Here is a 25,569-nt window from a genome sequence, read left to right on the forward strand (position 1 = left end):
ATGCATGGTCTAGAAATTTATAGCAAACTGTGACGCACACAATGCAGATGCATCCTTTGTTAGCTCCACGCTTCCATTTGACAAGCGCACATTAGCTTTAAAGAGAGGAGAGGAATCACATCAGTTTTTGGCAGGTTTTTGTTTTAGATTTTATTTATTAATGCAAAGAATAACTATACACAATAAGTAACAGACCCAAACAGCTGTTTAATACTTAGAAATGTAAACAAATAATATTGAGCAAAAGAAAAGGGGGAGAAAAAGAGACAACACCATCATACTTTTCTTACTTCTTTCTTCTTATCTTCAATTCAAGTGTCACACCAAGGCTGTGATGCAGTGGTGAACCTTGATCTTGTGTTCCAGTAGATGTTTCTCATACCCCAAAAAGCCTTCTTCTTTCTGACAGGAGAAGTCTATAAAGTGCTCGCATTTGGCTGAGGGAAAGTCTGAAGCTGCATGGTGATCAGATTCCCAGTGTGACAGAAACCCCTTTAATAATTTGGTACGACACAGAGCACCAGTTTAGGTTGAAACCCCGCTTATGTTTCCTCGGACTATCGAGCCAACCGTTGTGGTCCCTGTTTCAATGTAGTCAAGCCTTTGGGCGAGCTCTGGAAACACAGATCTGTGCAGAATCGCCCGTGTTGCAGCTAATAAACCCAAACCAACAGAAATTGTTACGATATAAAGATTTGGCAGTATCAAATGAAGCCTGACTGCGACGTAAAATCTTTTTGTTCTGGGCTGCTGACCAGGACAAAGTAGGACTTCTGTATTCGGAAGTCAAAACACAAAGCTCACAACGCCTCCTTGAAATAATGCTGGTAGATCAGAGACACAAACTGAGCTTCGTTTGGCACACCACTGGGAACGCTTTTTTTTAAAAAAATTCGACATCATCACGGACGACAGCTCAGGTCAGAAATGCTCCGTTACCGCCTTCACAGCAGCATCAAAACACGTTACAGAAGGTCCATGCAATCAGAGAAGCACTGAAACTGTCCAGAGATCAACACACACTTTTTTTTTTTTTTTGGCCAATACCTCAGCGGTGGTTTACGCACAACTCTGCTGTTTTTCGGCCTGGTGACCACACGCCGGTACGTCTGGCGGGGCGCCCTGCGGCGACCATTGCTCAGCAGCCAAATTGCGCAATCGCGCTCTCTCCATTTTGACAGGCCTCCAGTTCCAATTAAAAGGGGCCTGACAAGTACATAAAAAGCCAGTATGCCAGGCTGCATCATGTACAGACATCAAGCAATTAAGTTTTTTTGTTTGTTTTCCTTTTTTGACACTATATATATACACGTATATATGTATAAAAACAGTGAAATGTCATTCATTGACTATACAAAAATTATTTTGTGTCTGTGCTTTGACGGATGACAACTTCTGTCTTGTACATTCTGTCGCGGCCTACATACATTGTTATCATTGTTGTTTTTGAAATGGAGTGCTCCGATCTCTCCCGCCGCCGTGATACAGTATAGGCACTGTGCTGGAACATGTCAAGGACGAAAAAAATTGCAAAAAAAAAACAGAGAGAATTCGTGAACAGTCTCAACTGTTACCCGAACAGAACGCGTTCGGGTCCGAACGGAGGACAAATTTGAATTAAAACAATTTAATTATCGAAAATGAGTGCGCTGCAAGATTTGCACGTTGGCAGTAAAAATGACTGGTAACGACAAGCGACTGAGATGTTTGACCCTGATAAATAACATCTGTCGGTCCATCCTTCAACAGCTGGCAGTGAATGATAACTCGTCAGGCTTTCAGGAGCTCACGATGCACAGCAGAGCATGGACGCGTCCCACTGCTGCTGCTACTACAGGCTGGTTGGGGGATTTACAACTGGACGTACCTCTGGCTAGCATCCCCATCGTTGTTTTTTTGTTGTTTTGTTTTTTTACTCTTAGCTTTCCAGTCTAATCTTGCTTCAAGTGTTCTGGCTCCATTTTGTGAAGGAGAAGCACCTGTCTCCAACCCTCACCTCTTCTCCTTTTAAATACATTTATATATATTTTCTTGCATTGATCTGCATTGAGTCGTCAGTGTCTGTCACAATACCTGCAGACTCTGCCTTCACAAGAGGCAGTGAGCTGATGTGCAGGCCCACTGACAAATGATCATTTAAAAAAGACTAAAAAATAGAAATTAAACAACAACAGAAAAAAACAGTCAAGTCTCTTCCACCAATGAGTGGTCCATAATTTGCGGGAGGGTTGGTGAAGTGTAAGAACCTCCACGGGTGGTGGCTTGGATCAGACGCAGCTCTCCCTGGTGCTATTGTCTGTGAGGAAAGGGTTCAGCTGTGAGAGATCCACAACGACAGCGTCCCGCTTGTTCAGATTCACTTCTTTGAAATGGTCTTCATCGGTTTGGTCCTTGGCGAAATTTACAAACACCTGAAAAAGGAGGGAAAGATCAGACCTGTTCTGAAATACAGCTGCGCTCATCACAAGTCGCCTGTGCACTCACTTGGTCCAGAGTTGTCTGGGAAACGGAGTAGTCCTCGATGCTGAGGGCCTCCTTGTTCTTAGAGAGCAGGGAGAAGATGCGTGCAAGAGAGGTGAGGGAGGTGGGCAGCTGGTACTGCAGCATGTTGCGGTGCTTCTCCTTCAGCGTGCTGCCGGGCAGCTCCCGCTCAATGAATCCCATCACCGGTCGGAGATCTGGATCTGGTCCGGCCACCCGCAGGATGATGGTGTAGCCATCGCCAAACCTGACAACGCAATGTTTTTGGTTCAGACCCGGGGGTGTTCCATTGAAACTCCGTACCGGTAAAGTAGCGTGCATGTGCACGGCTCGCCTCCCCACCTGTTTTTGAGGTGTTGCACGCTGCCCAGGCAGCGGAACCTGCCGTTGACCATGATGGCCATTCTGGTGCAGAGCGCTTCGCATTCCTCCATGCTGCACAGAGAGGGACCAAGGACATGTTGCAGTTCATGGCATACACACACATACACACACACACGCATGCACGCACACACAGTGCTCCGATCTAATGGAGGGATATAATTCAGTCTTACCTGTGAGATGTTAGGACGACAGATCGTCCCTCTTTAATGATGCTCAGGATGGCGTTCCACAGGGCACGCCGCGCTTTAGGGTCCATGCCTGTTGTCGGTTCATCCTGTGATGCGGCAACAAAGGGACATTTAGCTCCAGCTGCAACTGTTTTTGTTGTGTTTCGAGTTTGTCCTACTAACCAAAAAGACGACAGGCGGTCCTCCTATCAAAGCGATGGCTGTAGACAGTTTCCTCATGTTCCCTCCACTGTAGCTGCCCGCTGCCTTGTCCACATATTTCATTAAGCCCAGCTTTCGGATGCCCCAGTCTGCCACCTGGTGGTCAGAAAGAGTTTAGAACAGCCCGGGCAACCATTTTGATTATGGAGCACAAGGTATAACATAGGTTACAGATACTGCAGATGTTTATTTCTAAATCTAAATAGAAAAACACCAGGATTCTTGTTGGTTACTGACCTCACAGACTTCTTTCTCTGGGACTCCTCTCAAGATGGCGTAGAACTCGAGGTGTTCTCTGCCCGTCAGCAGGTCGTTTATGGCGTCGAACTGGGGGCAGTATCCCATATTCTGGTGCACCTCATCGATCTCTTTTGTTACACTGAACACAGCAGAAGATAGAGGGCAGATTTTAATAGTCTGACTGAGTTTTCAAACTGCATTTGATCGGGATCCTTTGAATACAATAATTGAATCATGATATGGTGAATCTCACCTTTTGCTGGCCAGATAGGCCTCTCCACCGGTCACCATCGAGTCACCAGTCAGCATTTTAAAAGTGCTGGTTTTACCTGCCCCGTTTACCCCCAGCAAACCAAAACACTGCAGGAGAAGAAACGCCGAGAAATGAGCAAACCTTACGCATCGATCGCTCTTTCCCTCTATAAAAGAAAGCGTGTTGCGGGAAATTTACCTCGCCACGTGGGATGCCAACACACAGCCTGTCCACGGCCGGCTTCTGCTTGCGCTTGTAAATCTTGGTTAGCTGTCGGAGCTCCAAGATGTCCGACTGCCCACCGCCGCTCAGGATCCTCTGCCGCTCTCTAGCCACGTCCTCGTCTTCTTCTCCGATAGGTTTTAGATGGCTTGTCGATGACCTGAAAGAAGGTGTTACGTTAGAGACTTATGATAATACTTATAATAACAATATCTAAGGTATTTGATAGATTATGCCTCAAACATTTCACCCACCTGGCCTTGAAGAAGAAGTGGTACTGAATAAGAACAGTAATGCTGAAGAAGATCACGCCCTCTATGGCCATCGCAAACAGGTTCTTTCCCACCATGTCCCAGGCCAGAGGTGATCGGAAGCGGTTTTCACCTGTGGAGACAAATACAGAACCTAAATTTCAGCCTTTGAACCCTCTTGAAAGAGGCATTTTTGCTTTCGAAAAATAAGAAATTACCAAATCTTTCCAAGGCGTCGGCCATCGCCTGATTCTTCACCATGTCAATCAACCCTCTGCCCAGACAGAAATGCGGGAAGATGAGGAACACATTCTTCAGGATGTCGTTGATGCCGCCAATCTCCTTTTAAGAAAAATAACGATATTCAGCCCAGAGCTCCTTCTCTACTGTTCCATTTCTTTCTAGATCGATAAATCATGAAACTGCAATGAAGCTGCAGCAAAAGCTTTACATTGCTTCCAAACAGCTCCAGCACGAACGTAGAGACGCTGCCGTTGATTCCGATCAGTATGTTCACGCTGGTTAGAACCACGTAGGCTGTGCTGGGGATCTTAAAGAAGAACGAGGCCGGGTACATCAGAGGGGTGATGGACCACCTGGAAAAAGACACAGTTGGGGTGAGACGGGGACGGGATGAGACCAAATGGAGAGACGGTAAAACAGAGTGAGGACTGCAAGGGCACCCGTAGAGCAGCAGCAGCAGAGCCAGGACGGGCAGGTTCGTGGAGGAGACGTAGGCCTCTTGTTGGAAACACACAAAGATGATGATGACCAGCGTAGCCGGAACAATGTAGTTGCACTACAGGAGAGACACGGCAGGAGGGAAAAATGGTTTCAGGAGATTTGAAGACGAGGTTGTGGAACTCCCTTCTGTGTTGGCAGTGAAGTCTCCATCTCTTACCATGTCCCAAACAAAGTTGGCCAGCCAGTAGAGGAACGGCTGCACTCCGCTGATGAACTGCATGTGTTTGGCTTTGTTCACTCTCTCCTGGATGAGGAAGACGACAAAACTCGCTGGCACGAAGGACATGGCGAAGATCACGCAGATGGAAACCAGCACGTCGACCGATGTTGTCATCCTGGTAGAGAGTTTTCCAAGGGGTGAAAAGGGAATTCCCATAGAGGTACCTGCTAGATGGTTGGTGGGTGCAATACTCACAGCGCCACCTGCGACAGCTGCTCCTTGGTGAGGTTGAGCGGGTGATTGTATGCATTGATGCCGAACGTTTTGGGGTCTTTGCCAGCTTGCAGGTTTGCCCGCAGGATCCCGTTGTTCATCACGTTGAGGAAAGAGCCGATACTGTGCCAGCCTTTGTTGTTGAACCAAATCTGAAAGGAGAAAAGACCATATTGGACTCGCAGGTTCAGAGTGCAACTAGAGCAAATATAATATATGCTTCATCCTATATATGGCGCATCCTGCTTTAGATTTTATTCGTTCTATCCTTTCCAATTTTCTTGCATGTTTCTCTTTCTTTTTCAGTTTCAGATGTTGTCAGCACTGTTGATTTTCTTGCAAGGACGTTAGCTGTTGTGTAACTGGTGCATGTCTGTGCACTCCGGTGCTCGCTCACCTTGACGATATTCTTGGTATCCATTCCTTGGATAAAATTAGAGAGACTGTGGAAGAATCGATCGCCTGCAGTTCCCTAGAGGGACGGAAGAGGGCGGAAGAGGACTCTCACGATATGTTTGTATGCAGATCTAAGGCAGTAGTTACACATGAATCGTTCAGTGCTGTGCACTTATACAACAATCTCTTACTCTTTCCAGATGGAAGCGTTGCCTCAGCGCAGCAATCGCCTCATCCATTTCATCTGCGTGCGCCATCAGCTGAGATTGTCTGGCTCCCAATGAAAATCCACCGTATCTGTAAAGAGGGTCATAAATTTAGTCTCGCAGCAGAGACGCAGGTCAATAAAGTATTGAAAAAGATTGCGTCTTGTGTAATGCACCTGAACTCGTTGACCCAGATCTTGTTCTTCAGGCTGACAGAGGAAAAAAAGAATATGATGTCAGGTCAAACCTGGAATTGCCAATAATGCAATGAGGTCAGCAGCAGAAGGTCAGCTTTACCTCTTGCCGATAATCTTTGCATATGTTTTCACAAGGTAGTCTGAAATGTTCCTGCCAGTCAGGTTCTGCAGGGTGATGTTGTCATTGATCTTCATCTGGGAAAAACAGAGCACAAAACACCTCATTAGAATTCAGGGCAGAGAAAAGGCAACAGCCAGATTTACAGGTTTATTCATGCTTTGCTTTGTAATGGTCGCCAACCTGAGGTGGCGGAAGTCCACCAGCACCGGGAGGACACTCTGGAAGCATCCTCTTTCGGCCGCCACAGCTGCACTCACAAAGCGGAGACGGGTTCTCCACCGACCAGTTGCCTCTCTCAAATAGCTCCGTCACACTTTGGGAGACATCTGGGACGTTCCAATCTGACTCAGCTGGTGCACACGGCGCGTCCCTGGAACGCAGGATGTATATATTCAACACCATATCCATGTTTCGGTGCATATTGCTGCTTGTGTGTGCATGTTCTGATTTTATTAAGTGTGTAGATCATTATCATGAACTCACAGTGAAGGTCCTCCATCCATGCATCGAGTTCCAAATCCTGGTTTTTCTGTGAGAGCTGCTTGTAACTTGTTGATGTGATGGTTTTCAGGTTGGTCATTACTATAAAGACATGGGGAACATAATGACATCAGGAGCACAGTCTTCATTATTGAATAGTAACATCGTTTTAGATAATTAAATGACATCTTTTCTAGAATGGACTGTCTTACCTGATGAAGGCGAACTGTTCTCCATACATGGTGGGATCCAGAACCAGACTTGGGTACTTCCCGAAGGGAGGAACGATCAGGCTGAACACCAGAGCAATGCAGACAAACACAGCCGGCAGAACAATCTGTGAAAGAGCGTTGGGATTATTTAAAATGTGTCGCTGTATACACAACTCTTTTAATCAGGTTTGGGTGCAAGCAACGGAATACCTGAGCAAAGAAGCCTTTCCTGGATCGACGAGCGTAGAGGAACCGCTTCCACAGTAGTGCCACGAACTGCTGTCTCTTCAGACTCCAGCCTTTAACCTGGTAGGAACCTTTGCCGTCTGTTCCGCCGAGCCAGTCGGTCTCCCGGGAGTCTGGACACAGAACCGTGAAATAAATCAGCATATTTGCAAATATGTCTTTGGACTTGACTGGGCTAAAATCCTGCTGTTATCATTTGATTTCACCAAGCAAATATGTTTTTAATCTAATCTTATAGGCTGCTTTCCCTCAAATTGTGGTGGAATGAGAAAAGTAGTGAAATCAATGGTGGGCAATCCCTGCAAAGCATGCTGGGTAGTAAGTTCTACCTGGGTCACCTTCAGAGTCGTTGAAATCAAAGTCATCCTCGGTGAAGGGCTTCAGGCAGCTCTGGTGGTCTCCGAAAGCATGACGACGGCGAGTCCTGGTGGGCACAACTCCATCTGCAGCCACATTGGACTTCATTAGTCTTGCAGGCAACTTCTGCTGAACATCATCAATAAAGACGGCCTGTATCTCACCTGAGAGCTCAACAGAATCCACTCCACTGTCCTCGGCCACCTTCAGGAAAATCTGCGGATGACAACAATGGAACAGATTCAAATACGTTCAACGGAACACGGGAAACCCTCCCAAAGACAAACGCTCCTGAGCGGAAGGCTGCTCCTCACCTCTTCTAGTGTGGTGTCAGATATTCCATAGCTGGAAATGCCCAGATCGGTGAGCCGGTCATCTAGTTCGTGGAAGAGCTCAACGAAGGCTCCGTCTTTAGCTGACTGGTACGGCAAGACATAGGTGAGCTCGTGACCGAGGTCCTCGACCAGGCGAGCTTCCGAGACGTGCTTGAAAATCACATTGGAGATGAGGGACACATCTGCAGGAAAGAAGTCAGCAGCAGCGGTCAGACGTTGCAAGAAGAAATGCTAAAACTGTCCCCCAGAGTGTGAACGCTACTGTCGTTTTTACCGATTGTGGTGGTTTCGCTATCGGGTTCGCTGCCAAGACCGGCATCTGAACTGCTCTCTGACACGCTGTCCTCCTGGAGCAAAGAAAGTGAGCTTTAAAAACTGCTGCGTAAAGCTAAAGAAACACGTGCTCCCTCGTGATATCTATTGCAAACTGAAACAAAAAAAACTGCAGTGCGAGCAAAAGATGGGCCTGAAAAGTTTCCTGTGCTTTCTCACGCTGACCTTTTCTGCCTTCTTGCTGTACGAGACGGTACTGGCGGAGTTCCTGCAGGACTGAAGGGTCAAGTCGTAATCTCTTTTGACCAGGGTCAGGTAGTAGCCCGTCCCCAGTTGGGTCTTCAGGAAGAGCGAGGAGCCGACGCAGCACAGCTTGCCGTGGGAAATGATGGCGATGCGGTCGCCGAGGATGTCGGCCTCATCCATGTGGTGCGTGGAGAGCAGGATGGTGCGGCCTGGAAGAAGAGGAAACATTGAGATGATCAATTAAGGATTCTGTTCAAACCTGAAGGGAAACGCCAGCTGTCGGCCGGTACCTTGTCTGTATTTCAGCAGCAGGTCCCAGATTCCCCTGCGGGCGTAAGGATCAACACCAGCAGTTGGTTCGTCCAGGATGACGACTTTGGAGCCTCCCACAAAAGCCAGAGCCACAGAGAGCTTCCTCTGCATCCCTCCTGCAAATGTAGCATTAAAACAGTGTCAGAACGTTCATCAGCATGCAAATACTCCCACAAAAACAGCAGGACAAAGAAATGGAACTGACCCGACAGTGTGCTGGTGCGGGACTGTCGTTTGTGAGGCAGACCGACGTCGTTGACGATTTGCTCCATCTCTGCCTTCACCTTCTCCTCCGGCAGGCCCTTCAGACGGGCGTAGAACCAAATGTGCTCCTCCACCGTCAGCCTGGGTTACAATAAACAATCTTACAATCAAGCCCACAGAGACGCAGAGGAATATACTGTTGACGGCTATTTAAGGCTCCCCTAAAATCATCGTGGCAAACTTACATGCTAAAAAGAACGTTGTGCTGGGGACACACGCCGAGGTTCTGCCGAATGGTGCTCAGTTCGGTACGGATGTCTTTGCCGAGGATGTAGGCCGTGCCAGAGGTCGGTGGAAACAGGCCCGTCAAGATGGACCTGAAAATGTAAAAACAAGAACAACTGAGCACAACGAGTCGTGCTATTAGATGCACCAAAGATAACGATTATCTTACATGGTCGTGGTCTTGCCGGCTCCATTGTGGCCGAGGAAGGAGGTTATCTGTCCATTATAGAACTTCAGGGACAGTCCGTCAACAGCCAGCTTGTTTCCATTGCTGTAAACCTTCACCAGGTTTTCGATGTAGACACCGGGCTCGATGTGAGCTGGCTCCTCCTCGATGCACACTGCCGTCGGCAAAAACACACAACGTGACGTTAAGCGCTACTTCCTCTAACGCAAGAGACTCAACACCAGCAATTAACGCGCGATTGGTACCTTCAGCATTGCCCTTTGACAAGGATGAAGAAAGATTCTGGTTCTCCTTTTCTCCGCACCAGTAGGTTCTTGTGAAAGGGAAATACCAAGCCCGTGGGATTCCGTACTGACCTGAGGCAGAACAAACGCTTTGATTTTCACCGCCGTTCAGGAAACCAACCTATGATAGAAAAATATTGTCCGCGTCTCACCAGGGAAGACGGCTTCGATGTACCAGGTCATCACGCCATAGAGCACGGCGTCGAACAGCATGAGGCAGATGGAGGTGGTCAGGTTGTAGCTGTCTTCCTCCAGAGGGCTGGCCAGTAGGTTGGACCACTGGATGCCCACGCCTTGCTCCTCAAACAAGGCAAAGTATTCACAGCCGAACCCAAAAGCCACAGGGGAGAGAAGACTCTGGGGAAAAAAAGACCAGATGGTTATTAGACAAACGCCAATAAATAGAACCCAGGGGAGGTATGTGCAGAGCTAAGTATCTCTACGCACCACTACGATTTTGGCTCCGAAGCCCACGTAGTCTTGCCAGGCGACGCACAGCACATAGGGCAGGTAGAGGGTGAAGTATATGATCCCACCGCAGGCAGCTGCCAAGTTGGCCCGAGAGAACAGCGTGCTGATGAGGAAGCACTGCATGATGGTCACGACACCAAAGGAGCCCAGGAACAGAAACACCACTCCCGGATCGCTGTAGGGCAGCAGGTTTCCCATCTGAGGAGAGAGCAAAGACAAGAAGGTTGTTTTCTGCGTCACTCCGTTGTGTATTTCTATTGTCACGACAAGCGATGATGGCCAACCTTCAGGAGCATCACCAGCAGGCCGGCACTGATCAAGAGCGGGATTAAACTGCTGATGAACCAGCTGAGCCACAGGATGCCGTTGTTCAGTCCCATGATCCTCATCGTCTCCTTAAGCCGGGCTTCCTTCTCGTACACCACGCCCTTGATGATGATGGCTACCGAGTACATCCACGCCAAGGTCATGAAGAGAGGCATCGATCTGCTCATCACACGCAGGAAACTGGAGGAAAATGGCCATAGTTATCACTGCAGCGTCTGGTCAAAGGTGGAGTTCGTCCACCCAAAGGTTCACTCACATGTCATCCACGTAGCACGGGTAGGGCATCTGCTGAAGGTACACGCCGATCTTCTCCGTGGTGCCGGTGACAGCTCGAATAATTCCATGCTCGATGATGTCCTGCAGGTAGGAAAATCCACCCCATATATACCGGAGGTCCTCAAAGGGATCTGCTCTGGGACCAGGGTCCCAATAGCTGGAGAACAAGATCAAAACTGGTTAAAAAGAATGGCGAAAAGCTTGTATGACAAACAGGTCTGAGCGTTTGGACACGGCCTCTTACCTATCTTTAATCTTGTTCGTCCTCTCCACATTATCGATGTCCATACGGATCTTGTAGTTGACTTTGGCAGGCAGCTCGGTGCTGTTGCTCGGCTCGATATCGGGAAACACGATTCCGGCCCAGAATCTCTGGTTGTCCAGAAGCCCCATGGACTTATTGACCAGCCTCTCTTCATTTGCTACCGGCTCCAGTTTGTCGAGGTTCACGCACTGAGAAAGAGAGACGGTACGTTCCCTTTATCTCGCTGCAGATTCCAAGAAGCCAACCAGTTCAGAAAGCACAATAAAAACACTCAGAAAGCTACAGGCGTGACGGATTAGTGTGTGGTTCTGACACATGAGAAATGCCTGTTTGTACACACTTTAGGGTCTCCATAACGATTTAGTGGGTCACTGGGACAACTGCACCGAATTTGCTGATTAATGGCGCGTTTGTGATTTGATTATCTATGGCAGGAAACGGGAACAAGGCGACTAATGGGAGCTTCACAGCCCTCTGTCTGTGGGACGTGAATCATTGGATAATCTCATCGCCAAACAGAGCAGAAGAAGGCCGTTAGTTTAATCTGGTCCCTAAGACTTGACATTGAATTCAACTTAGCCACGGTTCGTCTTTTACAGGCATGAACATTGCTTAAATGGGCAGAAGATAAAGGCCAGGTTGTCTAATTTAATACAGGTTGTAATTCTAAACTTTTGGCTCCATCCACCAACCTCCATGAAGCGGGAGATGGTCTGTATGGCATGATCGGTCTCGTTGAAGACGTCTCTCCAGGTGTAAGGGGAACCAGGCCGCCGGGGGTCCTTTGCGGCCTTGGACAGGAACAGCGATATATCCGACACACGCCACTCGGTCCCACTGAGCTGAGAATTCAAGAAAGCGGCGCTGGCGTTGTTCTGCAGCATGGTCTGCAATCGAAGAAGCATTTGTATCATCAAAAAAGGAGAAATCAACGTGACCTAAAGACCTAAAATATAGAAGAACGCTCTCAGGGCTTCTGAGAAAACCATGTGACCTATGACAAAAATATTGAATAACAGACTTGTTTTTCTCATGAGAATGTATGTCAAACTGCGGCCTAACCAGCAAACAACTGCTTCTTTTCCTTCTGGCTTGATAGTTTATGCATACTGAACTTGTTATTTGCATCTGTTCATATGGCTATTTGACCTATTTTACATTTTCATGTTCCAACCTTTTATCTAATATGTAACAAAAGAGTAAACTATTGCCCAATGCGCTATGCAGTTCAAACAAAAGTAACATCTCTAATAGAATATGATGAGGGCGTTTTACAGAGGTCATTTTGAGCCTTTTCTCTGCCGCTTTAACCATGATTTACTGGTTTGAGTTTATGATGCAGTACCAACTTTCACCGCCAGGTGGGGTGATGATTATTGCATTTGTTTAAGTTGTGCCGTTTTGGAGCCTGCAGGAGCCGTGTTACAGCATATCAAACACACCATACAGTCAGATCACACTCTCGGGTTTACAGAACCTTCAACACCCTGTGATTGACCCAAAGAGGATTACTGTTGTCAGGCCGCTCACATCAAACACATAATTATACAGAGTAATTATACAGAGATGCACTGATTACCAACTCAGCCCACTTGATGGGCGCAAACAGATGTTGTCGGTGCCAACTCACCCGAACCAAATCCATTTCCTCGCTGTTCTCGATGAAGTTTAAAATGCGGGGTTTCACCTCATCCCACATGCCGCCGAGTTCCCTTAAGACGCCAAGTTCCTGGAAGGTCTTATTAACCTGCAAACACAAACAAACACACTCGGTCTCAGGTAATGGTGTCCATTCGCAATCACAGAGGGAATCTGGAAATGGGCCGCACCTCGTGGATTATTCGCTGGGTCGCTGGAGTGTCTGGGGTGTAAAGGATCTTCCCCATGAGCAGAGGCTTCAGCGCCCTCCAGATCATCCTGGAAATGGGGCTGGACTCCATGTTCTTCATCAGGTTGTTGCAGTAGGGGGCTGGAAAATCACAGCAGATATTGTGAGCCTGTTTGCTCTGGCAAATCATTTACTGGGCATTAATAATGTTTCTGCGCGGCAGCTTTTGGACACGCACTTGAGGAGTTGTCGTAGGTCGACTGGGTCTCACTGTCACTGTCGTTGCCATGATTTCCAAACAAGGCCTTGTAGTTGTTGTCCTCATACCAGTTGAGCGACTTGATTTTCAAGCCGCCCCCTTCAGGATGCCCGCAAACAATACGGGAAACGGCCTGGTACATCTGGTTTGGAGAGCCTGTGGCATTGGCAGTCAGGAACATGATCTCCCTGCGCATATCCTTCCAACTCTTGATGCTGGAAAACTGAAACGCAGAACGCATGTTAGGAAACTGAACACCCGGATGTCCCCCCCTGCAAGTTGTTAATGTCAGCGTGTTTATGAGCCGCCACGGTGGTCTTGCAGCAGCAACCTTATCACCAAGCTATTCTAGCTGAGGAAGTGGAGTGCTGCTCTGCAGGGTGGAGACGGCTCACACTTAACCGTCTGCCTGACTCAGATAACTACAGCGTGTACTATGGATGATGCACATGAGCCTATCTTTCAACTATGTGTTCTGTAACACATGAGAGAGGGGAGCATATAAAGAGCAGCTGGGAAACATCACTGGAATGATCTGCTGTATGTTAGTCCCATCCGACATAAATGGTGTTGTCAGGATATTCTCCCTTTTTAGGAAAACAAAGGGTGAACAGCTCTAACGTGTCAATAAAGAGGAATTAGATATAAAATCCGATTTCATTAAACCTGAAGAGAGCAGCGAGTTCACTCTGGTTCATTAAGGTTACTACAGGTCAAAAGACAAGCAGCCACAAGTTTCCTGTTCCTGGTCTCCAGTCTGGTCAAATGAAAGGCATTGTGTCATCAACCCGTGACCCAATAGGAATGAAGCAAGGCTTTGCATTGTCCCAGACAAGTGTGACTAGCACAGGTTTGATGGGGCGTGAAGTGTGGGGTGCTGCATTCAGTGAACTCATTTCCTGTCGAATTTCAAGCCACAAGATGAAAAAAATAAAACCAAAACATGAGCTTGCTAAACAGAGGCCTGTGAGGAGTGTGAGAACAAAGGGAGGAGACTGTAGCAACGACACACAGGCGCACCTAAACACAAACAGGTGAAGCGCAAGCACAGGCGTGCACGGTTGTTTTTAGGACAAATACAGTGTTGATCATGAGAAAATTACACCAGCAGCGGCCCCTCACCACCCCCACCACAGACACACAAAATGCAGCCACAGTCAAGAGCCTCCCTTCGTGAGCGAAAATCTCTTCATGCCTGCGTGCTACGTGCGTCTCCAGTGAGTGGAGACACGTCGCATGTGTGGTTCTGGTGTGTGCCAAAGAGGCAGCCTGGGAGCGCCATCCCTGAGTGACCTGACGGCGGAGTTAATGCGAGGTTACTGTAGTTCAAGTTCTCGCTCCTTAATGCCGTTAGGTGAACTGGAAAGGACCCCATCGGGTAATTGATGGAGACCGGTGTGAGCCACACAGTGATCTACATGTTAGATAACAATCTGCTGCTCATTGTAAAGCAGTTTAAGGCGGACATGTCTAAAATGGTTGACAAGATGCTGAAACATGATCTAGATAAGAAGTCTCGCTTCCTTCCAGAGCAAAAGTGTATTGCGAGAACATCAAATCAAAGTGTTTTTTTTCCCACGATGTCTGTGTAGATTCTCAGTCATCCAGGTCATCGTATCCAAGGCAGTTTTCTCTGTCAACTGTTTTTTCCCCACCAAACACAGTTCTAAAGAGTAACTGATCCGCCTTCTGAAGCCCGAACGTACGAGCTGAAAAGCAGCAGCGAGCAGTTAGCTTAGCTGAATTAGCAGAATTAGGTGGGTCACATGTGTTTTGTGCGCCAAAAAGGGGAACAGGTGTGTAAATGAAGAACATAAATACCTGCTGAATGGATCTACCTCAAACAGCTGCAAAGGTAAAGCAGGCTGGAAGCAGCGCTTTATATTTTTTTTATCCGACAGGAGCTATTGAAATGATTATGCACCACTGTAAATCCCGGGTGGTGCCTGATTACTGTTGAGTCAGTTATACGAGTGTGTTTAACCTCCTCACGGTTTTATCTGCACCCAGCTGAGCAAACACGTCGACTTTTTTCAACCGGAGGTATTTTTTATCAAAACTGTACAGTCATTCACAAAAGGTATGTAAAAAATGTCCCGTCATAAATAAACTGCATTGGGAAAAAAAAACCTCAACCTCCCACAAGTAGTACAAAGAACTGCAAAGTGACTCCGCATGTTGAAAATTCTGAGTAAAAATTGATTGGATGCACAAATATTGTCCCTGCAGTCTGAACTTTGGAAACAAATAGCTCGGCAAAGTTTAGGTTCATTTACGGTGCCAGTTACCTCCACAGCCAGAGCCCCAAGGTTCTCTAGAAGATAGTTGGTGGCAGCTGAGACTTCCTGAACCACTTTGGGGTCTGATCTCACGTCCTTCTGTGAACAAGGGGAAAAGAAATGATTCATATGTCTGACAGATTGTGAGAAGGGGGGGAGAAGGGTTCAAATTAGGGTGAAGACAGCGAGAACAAGAAGTCAAGGCTCCAGATGATGAAACGACCGACACCAGAAGGAGGACGGGAAAAAGTTCTGGCCTCTCCACTGGGTTTGCTTCATCTCGAGTAATTTTATCGTTATCGTAATGCTTTTCTTTTATGATTTATGATTTAGAGACAGGATTTTCCAATCTTGCACTACAAACCCTGTCACTTTACCCCCTACAACCCCCCCAATAACTTTGTCATGGGATTCTGTTTTTTGGTGATCTCTTTTTCCTCTGTTTGTCTTCCTGAACGTCTTTTTGTTACGATAAGCACAGCAGCACAGAATGTTTATCCCACCACGGTCACTCCCTTTGGAGCCGGGGTTGTTACGGGAATACGGTCGTCTGTTTTCTTTTTGGAATATACAAGTGGAGGAGAGGTGAACAGAGAAGGAAAGGATGAGGAGAGGGTGGAGAGAGCAAAGAAAACAGGGCTAATCAAAGTGCAAGCTAAGCAGAACGATGAAGCTGCATATGCTTGGGAGAGCCACTATTAAAAGGTGACCGATCACTCGGGCTTAGCTTTACCCACTCACCCGGATCGGTTTGAAGAAGTCAAGGTTGGACAGAAAGTGGCTTTGCGCCTTATTCAGCCAGTCACTGGAGGACTTGCATATAATTTCTTGGGTCAGGCGAGACACGTTGCGGTCAGCAATGTGAACGAACTCCTCCAGCGGCGTCGCGTTGCAGAGGTCTCTGAGATGGAAGCCGAAGCCTTTGGTCAGGACCTGGACAGAGGGAATGAGAGACATGGGACAGGCGGAAAGAGCAGCGTGTCCAGCCAGCGTCCAACCAACAGTGACTCAAACAATAAATCTTTCCCAATTTCGCAAGTCTCATATGTGAGTAATCCTGGTAGTGTCACCATGTCAGTCATGATGCGTTCAAGTGTCTACTGATCGGAATTAGGTTTTTTTTTTCTTTCCCCTGCCTCTCGGCTCTCTGAACGGAGGCTGGAAAGAGACTTGATGAGTGTGCACGTGTAAGACTGAGAATAGCACGCAGCGACTCTCCATCTGGAAGCCCGCAGCCGCTCTGTTTATGCCGCCGGTCTAAGAGTAACCAACCACGCTCACACACACCAAATGTTGATCTTTTTCATTGGAGATGCATCCTAGCTTAAATGACTTTGGAGGATTGGAATTCAAACAAATCATCCAGCGGCGAAATTAAAGGATTTTATTTTCCACTTTGAGATTTTCAGCCCAGCTTCTTCTGCTTCCTCGTCGTGTCCCACAGATTCTGCAGGGACTCGCTCACACTGGCTGTTATCCCCTGCACGTGAGGGGGGGTGGGGGAGGGGGGGAGCAGCATGGTCATGTGACACAAGCTCTCCAACCGTAAGCCAGGGATGCTGCGGTGGTCTGTTTGGGTGTGTGTGTGTGTGTGTGTGTGTGTGTGTGTGTTTTACCTTAAGGTAAAGCAGGCTTTGCATATGTGTTGTACTGTTATGTGCTATGAAGGGATGATCAAATGTGGCTTAACAATAAATATCTCGACAGCTATACCCCCCCCCCCCCCCGGTAAGTATTAAGGGCTTAGCTGTGCCGCGGTCCCGTGGCCGGACCGTCAAGCCAAGGTCAGTGGATTTATAGATGGGCCGTGATTTTCCCACAGGTCTAAAGAACCGGCCAGAAAGAGTCGCCTAACCTTCTCCAGGTTGACGTCGGCCTCCACGATCTGCTTCAGCGCGTGGTGGGGCAGCGAGGCGTTGCGGTGCAGGAAGTGCGAGAGGGTCTCGTCGTCCTTCAAAAAGTCCTTCAGCTTGAAATCTACGGCGAAATACAAAAGCACTGAACATGAGCCGATAAAACCCCCACAAAACCAAAAACACTTGTGTTTACTGGAGAATAACAACGAGCAATTAAGCTGCGAATCAAACCCCCTTCCTCTCCCAACAATTGGACAAATTTCTATTTTAATGAGTGGAAAATGCACAATTCATGTCAACATGTCAAACCACGTACTTCTGGTGAAAGGGTCATCTCTGAGTTGGCCAACCGTTTCTCCATTTCCAGGGGTAAATTCTCCGGCTGGCCCCTTTGCACGCTCACAGCATTTTGTAATTTTACCACATTCCACAAGAGTCAAAGCGTTTAGGAGAATGGCCTGAGTCATCTGTTCAACTGCTGGGTTACTCTCGTGCATTCCGGCTTCCCGTTTCTAACCTCCTCCAACTCCAGAGACAACCTTTCCCCAGTTTTAGCCCCTGTTTACTAAATTTTACATCTTAAACTGGTGCTTTTCACTCGTGGTGCCATTTCTATATCCCACAATGCATTTGGTTATTGAGCTAATTCGGTGTAAATATGGCTTAAAATGTAAGAGGATGAGATTGAACGTTTAATCTTACATTCATCTGTATCAGATCTTTATAGTCTATCTGGAAAGGCAAACGGGAAACGCTCTCCTCTGACCAAAGAGCCCAGCCTTCAGGAGGAAGTGAAAGAGAACAGGATGTTCTCACTAAGAAGGGGGTAGTGGGGGGGTTGCACTTCTCCCTATGCCATGGCTGTCCACCAAAGTATGTGACTTTGAGATGAGTGTGTGTGTTTGTGTGTGTATGTGTGTGTGTGGGGGGGGGGCATTAATACTGGGCTGTGGGAGAGAGAGAGAGAGCTTAACTCTCAGCAGTGAGCATCTAGGGAGTGTTAATATGCTCTCCTCAGTGTCCCAGTAGGAAGTCACAGCTCCCAGAGTGCATTTCATCCAAAGGCCCTGGGGGCCATTTGGGTTTATTAAAGTGGATGGGAAAGCAAGTTTACACAGTCAACAAAGTGCTGTTTTTGTTTGTGTTCTGTTGCTGCCTCTCATCTGTTTTAAGTTCTTTCCCATTAAGAACATCACCGGAGCCAATAAAGTATTCGCTGGCAGTAAAATCCAAGATCTATTGTAATGGAGGCTTTTTAATACAAAAATGCATGGAGCATTTCTTTATTTGTCTGTGTGATGCATAATAGGCTCCTTTTACAGGCGATGCTTTGTTGGTTTCTTGCGTAACGCACCTCTGGGCCAGCACAACAGACAGTAGCCCAAACACCAACAGGGCCGACAGTTGCATAATTACTAATGGTGCCGGATTTACCCTTAAGTTGGGGTCTGATGTCAAATCAGGTTGTGGTAAAATCCCGTTTATCATGAAAACAACATTGGTTTGGAAGGTGTTCAGTGATTGGCGAGGACATTTGTGGGACTTCATCATTGAGTGCATAGCTCACTTTGAACGGGTCAATGCAGCAAAGGCACAAACAACGTTTTATTTGCAGAGTACGGCCTCCCTCCCTCCGCACAGCAACACCCGCGGATACAGTGAAGGCTCCTCCGCCAAGCACTTAGCTTTTAGATAATGACTATAATGTGCTGGTAAAACCTCTCCTGTTTGTGCTCCTTGAGTCATACGGTCACAGACGGGCGAAAATCCAGATCAAACAGCCACGAAGCCACTTTGGTAGAGTGACTGAGGGCGGATCGTCTCTGTCGTGTTCCACAGCGACCGCGGCCCCCGGCAGCTGGGCCCCGACCACAACTGGTCGGCAGTGATAAGGGACTTAATGTCCCCCAGATAATTTCGTCTACACTTTTTCCCCGCACGTGTTCCTCTTCAGTCATTTCAGGCTGGCAGGACGGACTTTTATCAACTAACTTAAGCTAATTTAACACAAAGAAGCAAAAGGAATTCACACAAAGAAGCGTTTGTGCTTACGAGCTGTGTTCTTCTGCATCTTCCTGAGTGCTCTCAACAGTTTGCTGTAGCCCTCGTAGCTTCGATCGTTCTGCGTGTACAGCAGGATCTTCTTGGCATCGATCAGCAGGCGGGAGATGCTGGATCGAAACAAGATGCGATCCGGTGAAGTGAGCAGAGTAAAACGCACAACATCCCTCGAGAGGGGAATCTCACTCACATTGAATCGTTGAAGTTCCCCACCATCCCGGGACTCTCGCCTGGGGTGGGATTGCGGAAACAGGGGTTGTTAGCGTTGCAGATGATGCCTTGCACCCAGGGCAATGTGCCCGCAGAGGGCATGGCCTTGTTGGGGAAGTGACCTGGAGAGGAGACGGACAGTTGTTGGTAACTGGTCGTTAAAAACGTTGCTTTTGAAAACATTACTCCCGGGATTCACGTCAATCCTCCCATTTTGAAACTCGAAGCAAAACAAAAGACTTAGCATTTGGGAAGAGCAATAAATAACCCTGACTTTATCTTTACAGGCATTTACTTTTCAGCTATCTGCATGACCTCATGTGCTAAAAAGATCAGGGTGGGGAGTAGAGGTGAAGGAGTTGACCTCCTTCCATGAAACAGAGCAGGTAAAACCAAATCCCTGTTACGGTGCGGCTCGGAATCCACAGTTTTGCTCCAAAAAAATGGGAAAATCAATGGGCAATAAAAACAATGCGGTTTGTAGAACTGGTTTTTCGGACCAGCGCTAATGTCGCAGCCGGGTTGTGAAACAGCTCCGGCTGCCAAATGACATTGTGAATCCCTTTTTTCCAGGAGCCGAAGATCCTGTCATATGCCTACGCGTGCAAATATTGACCAATTCAACAGAGCGTTTCACATTAGGAGCACATAAAATGTCAAAGGTTTGGCCACCGAAACGGGCGAGATTTTTGGTTAATACCAGTAAAAACCAGAAACGTCGTTAACGTCGGTTTCAGTTAGATTCAGAAGGAAAACGGTACATAAAAAACACTCTGAATGACCGTCTGAGTCTCGCCTTACATTCATGCTGCTCATAAGGTGGGTAGTAGGTTCGGACTGAGATCAGGATGAAGAAGATGAAAAGGGGCCAGATGATTTCAATGAGCAGCTGGATCTACAGAAATAGGAGACAAAAAGAACATGACGGTTAAAAAAAACAGGATTTGTACAGACGGGAAGCCAAAACTGAAGGCAAACGTAGGACAACAAACACGACACAAAACAAAATTCTCGGCGTTTTCAGGTCAAGTGAGGGGAACTTAGCAGACATCTCAGGAGTTGGGCGTGTGCAGGCAGCTGCCGGGCGTTAAGAGTAATCCCGCCGTGCGTCTGGGTGAATGATGTGGGTTAATAACAGCAGACAGATCCAGGCAGAAAGAATGTTTCTGCGGGGGTTTAGAAGAGTTTGTCCATCTGCTGCACGCGGCCCCCCTCCGCTTAAACCGCCTATGTCTCGGCCTTAACCCGCGCCACAGACATGCGGAGAGGGGATAAAGACCAAAGTCACTGTCTGAGTAACTGGACTGTACGCGATTGTTGTCAATAATTGGCCTAATTGTTGAACAGCCTTGGTTGTCGCTTTGAGCGGCGGCTCCAGCTTGATGGCCAAACGGCCAAATTGTCCGCGGAAAACAGACTCCCGGCGCACAAAGGCGCCACTGTGCGATGACCCGGGAGTCAAAATTGATTTGCATAATGCTGAGTGGGCATGAATCAGAACCCGACGCTCACTGGGCAATGGCGGGTAAAAATGTGACATCTTCACACAACTTCTTCTTTGCTGAAAATGACATCATTTCCCTTCGCCGCGTATTTAACGTGAGTTTCTCTTCCTCAGCGGCGGCCACGCGGTGATGACGGGCGGCGGTTGTACTCACGGTCTGTCTTCGCCGGTAGGTGAAGTTCTTCCAAAGCAGCAGACCCAGCTGAGTGGAGACAGCCATATCGATGTCTTCCCAACCTCACTGAGGACGCTCCAGCTCCTCGCTGTCGAACCAAACAGAAAAATCTGTCAGTCAGCTACTGAAATCACAAACGTGTCTCCCTCCACAGGCAAAATCAACATAGTTTGTTACAAGCAAAGCTGTGCGACTATATGAGTATGGAATAGAGGACAAAAATTCAACATAAATGTGGGAAAACCAATCAAGGGCAAAGACAAGCTTTAGCATTACAGTCCAACAAATAAAGATGGTTAAAAAAAATCACCTAATGAAGCAAAGTGGTCAGGCTGACAGAGAAACAAGCGGCAGCCCTCAGTAAACAGGCTCGTCAGATTTATGTGGAAATCGCTGCAGATCGGGGTCCACTTGATGTAGACACATCCGTCCAAAGGTCAGGCTACAGCTAAACGCTGGAGATGAGTGGGAGGGTGGGCAATTTTAGAGATGTACAGTTCAACAATGTGGCTTTGGCGGTTTTCCATGTCAGCAGCTCCAGCTCAAAAATTAGTTTAAAAAGAAAACAGGCTGTTTTTGTCTGTAGTTTGAACTCAAATTCATAAGAGGTGAACAAAGTGGGCACACATGAGCCCCGACATGGACGTCATAGTGCGCTTTTCACCTCTTGGTAACTTAGATTTTACACAAGAACGAAAACCTGAAAAGTCAAATGAAATCAGGGACCTTTACGTGGGAGGGTTTGGTCAACCTTGGCTTTAAGTAGGAAATATTTGTCCAGTGATTGGGACGACCTTTGGACGGGGCTAAATTGATTGGATGTGAACAAGTGGAAGAACCTGAAGACAAGGGTACAGTACTGATCAAACAGGGTAATCTCACTGAGAATTAGCTTTGGGGGGGTGTGATAACAGCCCCGTCCCAACGGTGACTGCGTGATTCCCAGCCACTGCTAATCCACTCAACCACCCGATCTGAGTCACGCCAACGCAACATCTGTATCACTGACAACCCTTGATACAGATGTTAAGAATGCTTTCCGGGACACTTTGGGCCAGGAATTCAATGCTCATTTTTCCACAGTTGTGTTGCTCATTATCAGTAAATCCAGAAGAATTGCCCAAAATGTTGCAATGGAAAACCAACAGGAACTTTGAGAACAAACACCACAGTGACCCATGTACTGTTGGACAATATCTCCACTGCTGGTACATGATCAGATTAACTCTTTATCCACAATGGCTGAATGAAGTAATCCGATCCGAGTAAAGCACTCGATGCCGAATGGAGAATTTATATACCCACAAAGACGAAGAATTTTGGACGGTTGAACAGGGCAGCTGCAGCTTTTCGATACAGCCACAACCAACATCAGTATGTTTCAGCAGTCCCAAATTTGAAGTAATTTTGCTTAGACAGACCGTTTCCCCCCCCTCTGAATCCCAACACAAAGGGAAAAACAGGTAGACGGCATTTAGATCTTCCCTGATTAGGAATAAGAAGCAATTTTAAAGGAAAATAAACACAGCTATGAACACTTATAGGAATTATTTTTTATTCGTTTTTGACCAGCTAGCAGGCTGTCTTGCGTTTATTTGCTCGTATATCTATATTTTTTATTTCGGTAAAAGGCAAAGATGAGAGACGTTGAACCAGCAGCACAAATGCTGCAGAGACAGAGCGCCCCTAGTGGCGAACGGCTGTATTTTTAAATACTTGTTTACCATCGTTCACGTGTTAAACTGCGTTCATGCAGGGCTTTGTCACCTCAACGTTTCGTATCCTTCCCCCCTTTGATCGCCTGAAAGATCACTCAAAATTCGGAAAGCTCATCGTAACCACGCATTTCTATTGTGGCGGAAAGGATGAGCGTCGAGACAGTTGGGTTCGAACCACGACTGAAAACAAAGAATGATCTGACGGATCACCAAGGCTTCTGATCAAAAAGAAAATGAAGGCACGTTCGACAAAAGACTAAAGACAACGCGCAGTTTAAAAGAAACCTGTTGGCAAATGTGTCAAAATTTGGTTTATTTTAGCTTTTTTATTTCTCTCGACTTCGGGTAACTGTCGGTCATTCGGTGCGCAGCTGCTGCAGCATCAAGACAGAAAAAATATGTCAACACAAAAAGGAAATGGCTTTCAATATTAAACTACAAAGAACGTCACTAGAAAAAAAAACACCCAAATCTCCAAACCAAAGAAAACCAATAAACCAAATTGAAAAAGACATAGATAATTCCACTCAATAGCACCACAATACAACGGTTGGGGTTTATGTCACGAACCTAATGTTACATTAATCCTTCATGTAAAAACAGGTTGTTTGATTTTGGAATGCGTCACCGGAAGCCTTTTGTTGAATGAAGCGAAATCGACGCTGTCGCGGTCGAAAAAATACACAAGCGACGCGAAAAAATAGAAGAAATAATATTTCTGATAGATTAAAAAAAAACATCAACCGTTTATCACAAACATGCCACCGTGAAACACCTTGCAAATCCTAACCTTTAAATCAAGAAAAAGAGCAGTAAAAGAGTTTTTAGACAATCTTCACGCTCGAAACCATCACAAAGCAATTTGAGATCGTGACATTAAAACGAGTTCACACCTAAAACATAAACTGACAAAAGAAGCAATGGTTTTAACTGATGACACGGTGGCCCGTATCTCTTTGTTATTTCTGCAAAGCAGCTCGCAATTTATCCACAAACTCCATCGCGAAAAGAAGAAAAAAAACCTCAAAACTCACCGAACGCAGTGAATGTCTCCTCTTTCTCTTCTCATGCGGTGAAGTCACAGGTCGAAAACCAAATCTGGAGGAACAAATGAACTCCTCCGCTGTTACGGCATTCGTATCCTCAGAGTCCGTCTGACTAAACAGTTTTTTCTTTCCTCCAGCAGGGTTTTATAGCGCAGCTCGATTCGGAGCGACGCGGCGCGGCGGAGAGCGGCAGCGACGCGGCGCGGCAGCGGCAGCGGCGCGGTAGCGGCGGAAAGCGGTAGCGGCGCGGTAGCGGTAGCGGCGCGGTAGCGGCGCGGCAGCGGCGGAGGTTACTGTCGGTCACAGCTGCCATATAAGGCAAGCACGTGCGCAGTCAAAACATTTCTTAAAGGGACAGCGACCCCCTTCGCCTAATTGCGATCACGTGACTGGAATTGAGTCTCAATACAAATCGATGAAAAACACGCAAAGGATGAGAGATTTTATGAACACTGACGAGAAAAGATCCCTGATTAGGTATTTTAATTAATTCAAATTATTTTAACACGTTGGCCTTGGTACAAACAAGTCAAGCGAGCTCGGATTAATGATGGCGTAAACATTGATTACTAAGGCTTTTCTGGGTTTGTTATGGTGTCACCTCCACCTGCAGCTTTCATCTGTTGAGTCTCCTGTTCAAACCCGAAGCAAAAGATGGTCCAAGGACAAGAGACAATAGCAGTAATGTAGCAAACCCAAGCACGTAAACAGTGCCTTCCACGTGGGGGTCTAACTCCAAAAGGCTAAAGCTGCTTTCTTTTTAAGAGATCAGGGTGTGACAATTAAAGATGCCGATTAGTATGGAATTTAACTAACACTATGGATTAATGCTAAAAGATATCACTTGTAAAATCTAATGGTTCCTAATGCCCCAGTGTTTAATTACTTTTGTACGGGAACATTATGAACAACCCACCTCTTTTCTTGCCGTTTTTCCCTACATCATTTTTAATAGACGCGTTTGCAGGTTTTTCAGCCTGCATTGACCTGAACTCTGTATTTTCATATGAAGGCCGCTGTTGAAATGTGGTACAAATCTCAGTGGGCATCGGTTCTGCAGAATACTGTTGTTTTAGGCTAATGTAGCGCTGACCCAAAACTGATGGATTACATCACTGTATTACCCACTTGGAATAGCACAGTCAGAACTATAGCATGAACTCCACACTGCAGACATACATTAGGTAGGAAATTATGCAAGTTGAGAGCATAAGTGAGCAAAGGAAGAGCTTATGGAAAAGACAATAAAGAGATTTAAAGTGGAGTGAACCAGCAGAAGAGATGTCTTTAGTTGTAATTAAAAATGCACTTGTAGATTCATGGTGTTAATACGACTAATTAGGGCACAACAGCCTCATCAATCGTAGTGTCACTGGTTTATAGTTGGAGGAGCAGAAACAATCAGTTACCAGTCTGAGGTTGCTGGGCTGTTATTGGGCCAATTGAGGGTTATTTTGAGAACGGTCACGTCTCAACCGCTAATTTAATCCCACTGCGATCAATCTTCCCAAACACTTGGATTTAATGAACTGAGAATAGGGAAGTGGGAAACAGGG

The 25,569-nt window shown here is 46.9% G+C and overlaps 1 protein-coding gene across 2 annotated transcripts; it reads right to left on the reverse strand.

Moving 5' to 3' along the window:
* Positions 1-124: 124 nt before the first annotated feature.
* On the reverse strand, positions 125-24,161 carry LOC130526937 (phospholipid-transporting ATPase ABCA1-like). 2 transcript variants are annotated; one of them, XM_057034927.1, is made up of 49 exons: positions 24,002-24,161; positions 21,229-21,337; positions 20,372-20,465; positions 19,551-19,692; positions 19,352-19,470; positions 17,299-17,420; positions 16,185-16,376; positions 15,453-15,542; positions 13,144-13,387; positions 12,907-13,046; positions 12,708-12,824; positions 11,770-11,964; positions 11,057-11,265; positions 10,793-10,969; positions 10,494-10,716; positions 10,186-10,407; positions 9,891-10,095; positions 9,700-9,810; positions 9,437-9,608; positions 9,228-9,359; positions 8,984-9,123; positions 8,757-8,894; positions 8,446-8,675; positions 8,222-8,294; positions 7,927-8,129; positions 7,777-7,828; positions 7,585-7,698; positions 7,220-7,368; positions 7,010-7,134; positions 6,801-6,899; positions 6,498-6,687; positions 6,297-6,391; positions 6,176-6,208; positions 5,985-6,090; positions 5,795-5,869; positions 5,380-5,549; positions 5,122-5,299; positions 4,904-5,019; positions 4,672-4,816; positions 4,439-4,562; positions 4,224-4,353; positions 3,946-4,129; positions 3,748-3,854; positions 3,492-3,633; positions 3,216-3,350; positions 3,036-3,139; positions 2,824-2,916; positions 2,485-2,728; positions 125-2,411 (listed from the first exon to the last, which is right to left on the reverse strand). In XM_057034927.1, exons 2-49 carry the CDS (start codon positions 21,292-21,294, stop codon positions 2,268-2,270), a joined length of 6,810 nt encoding a protein of 2,269 aa, XP_056890907.1. In that variant the 5' UTR covers positions 21,295-21,337; positions 24,002-24,161; the 3' UTR covers positions 125-2,267. The 2 variants fall into 2 exon arrangements, with proteins under 2 accessions (XP_056890907.1, XP_056890906.1); XM_057034926.1 differs by having other exon boundaries at positions 9,437-9,611.
* Positions 24,162-25,569: the final 1,408 nt, after the last annotated feature.

Source organism: Takifugu flavidus, chromosome 6, assembly GCF_003711565.1.
Source record: "Takifugu flavidus isolate HTHZ2018 chromosome 6, ASM371156v2, whole genome shotgun sequence".
NCBI classification, from domain to species: Eukaryota; Metazoa; Chordata; class Actinopteri; order Tetraodontiformes; family Tetraodontidae; genus Takifugu; species Takifugu flavidus.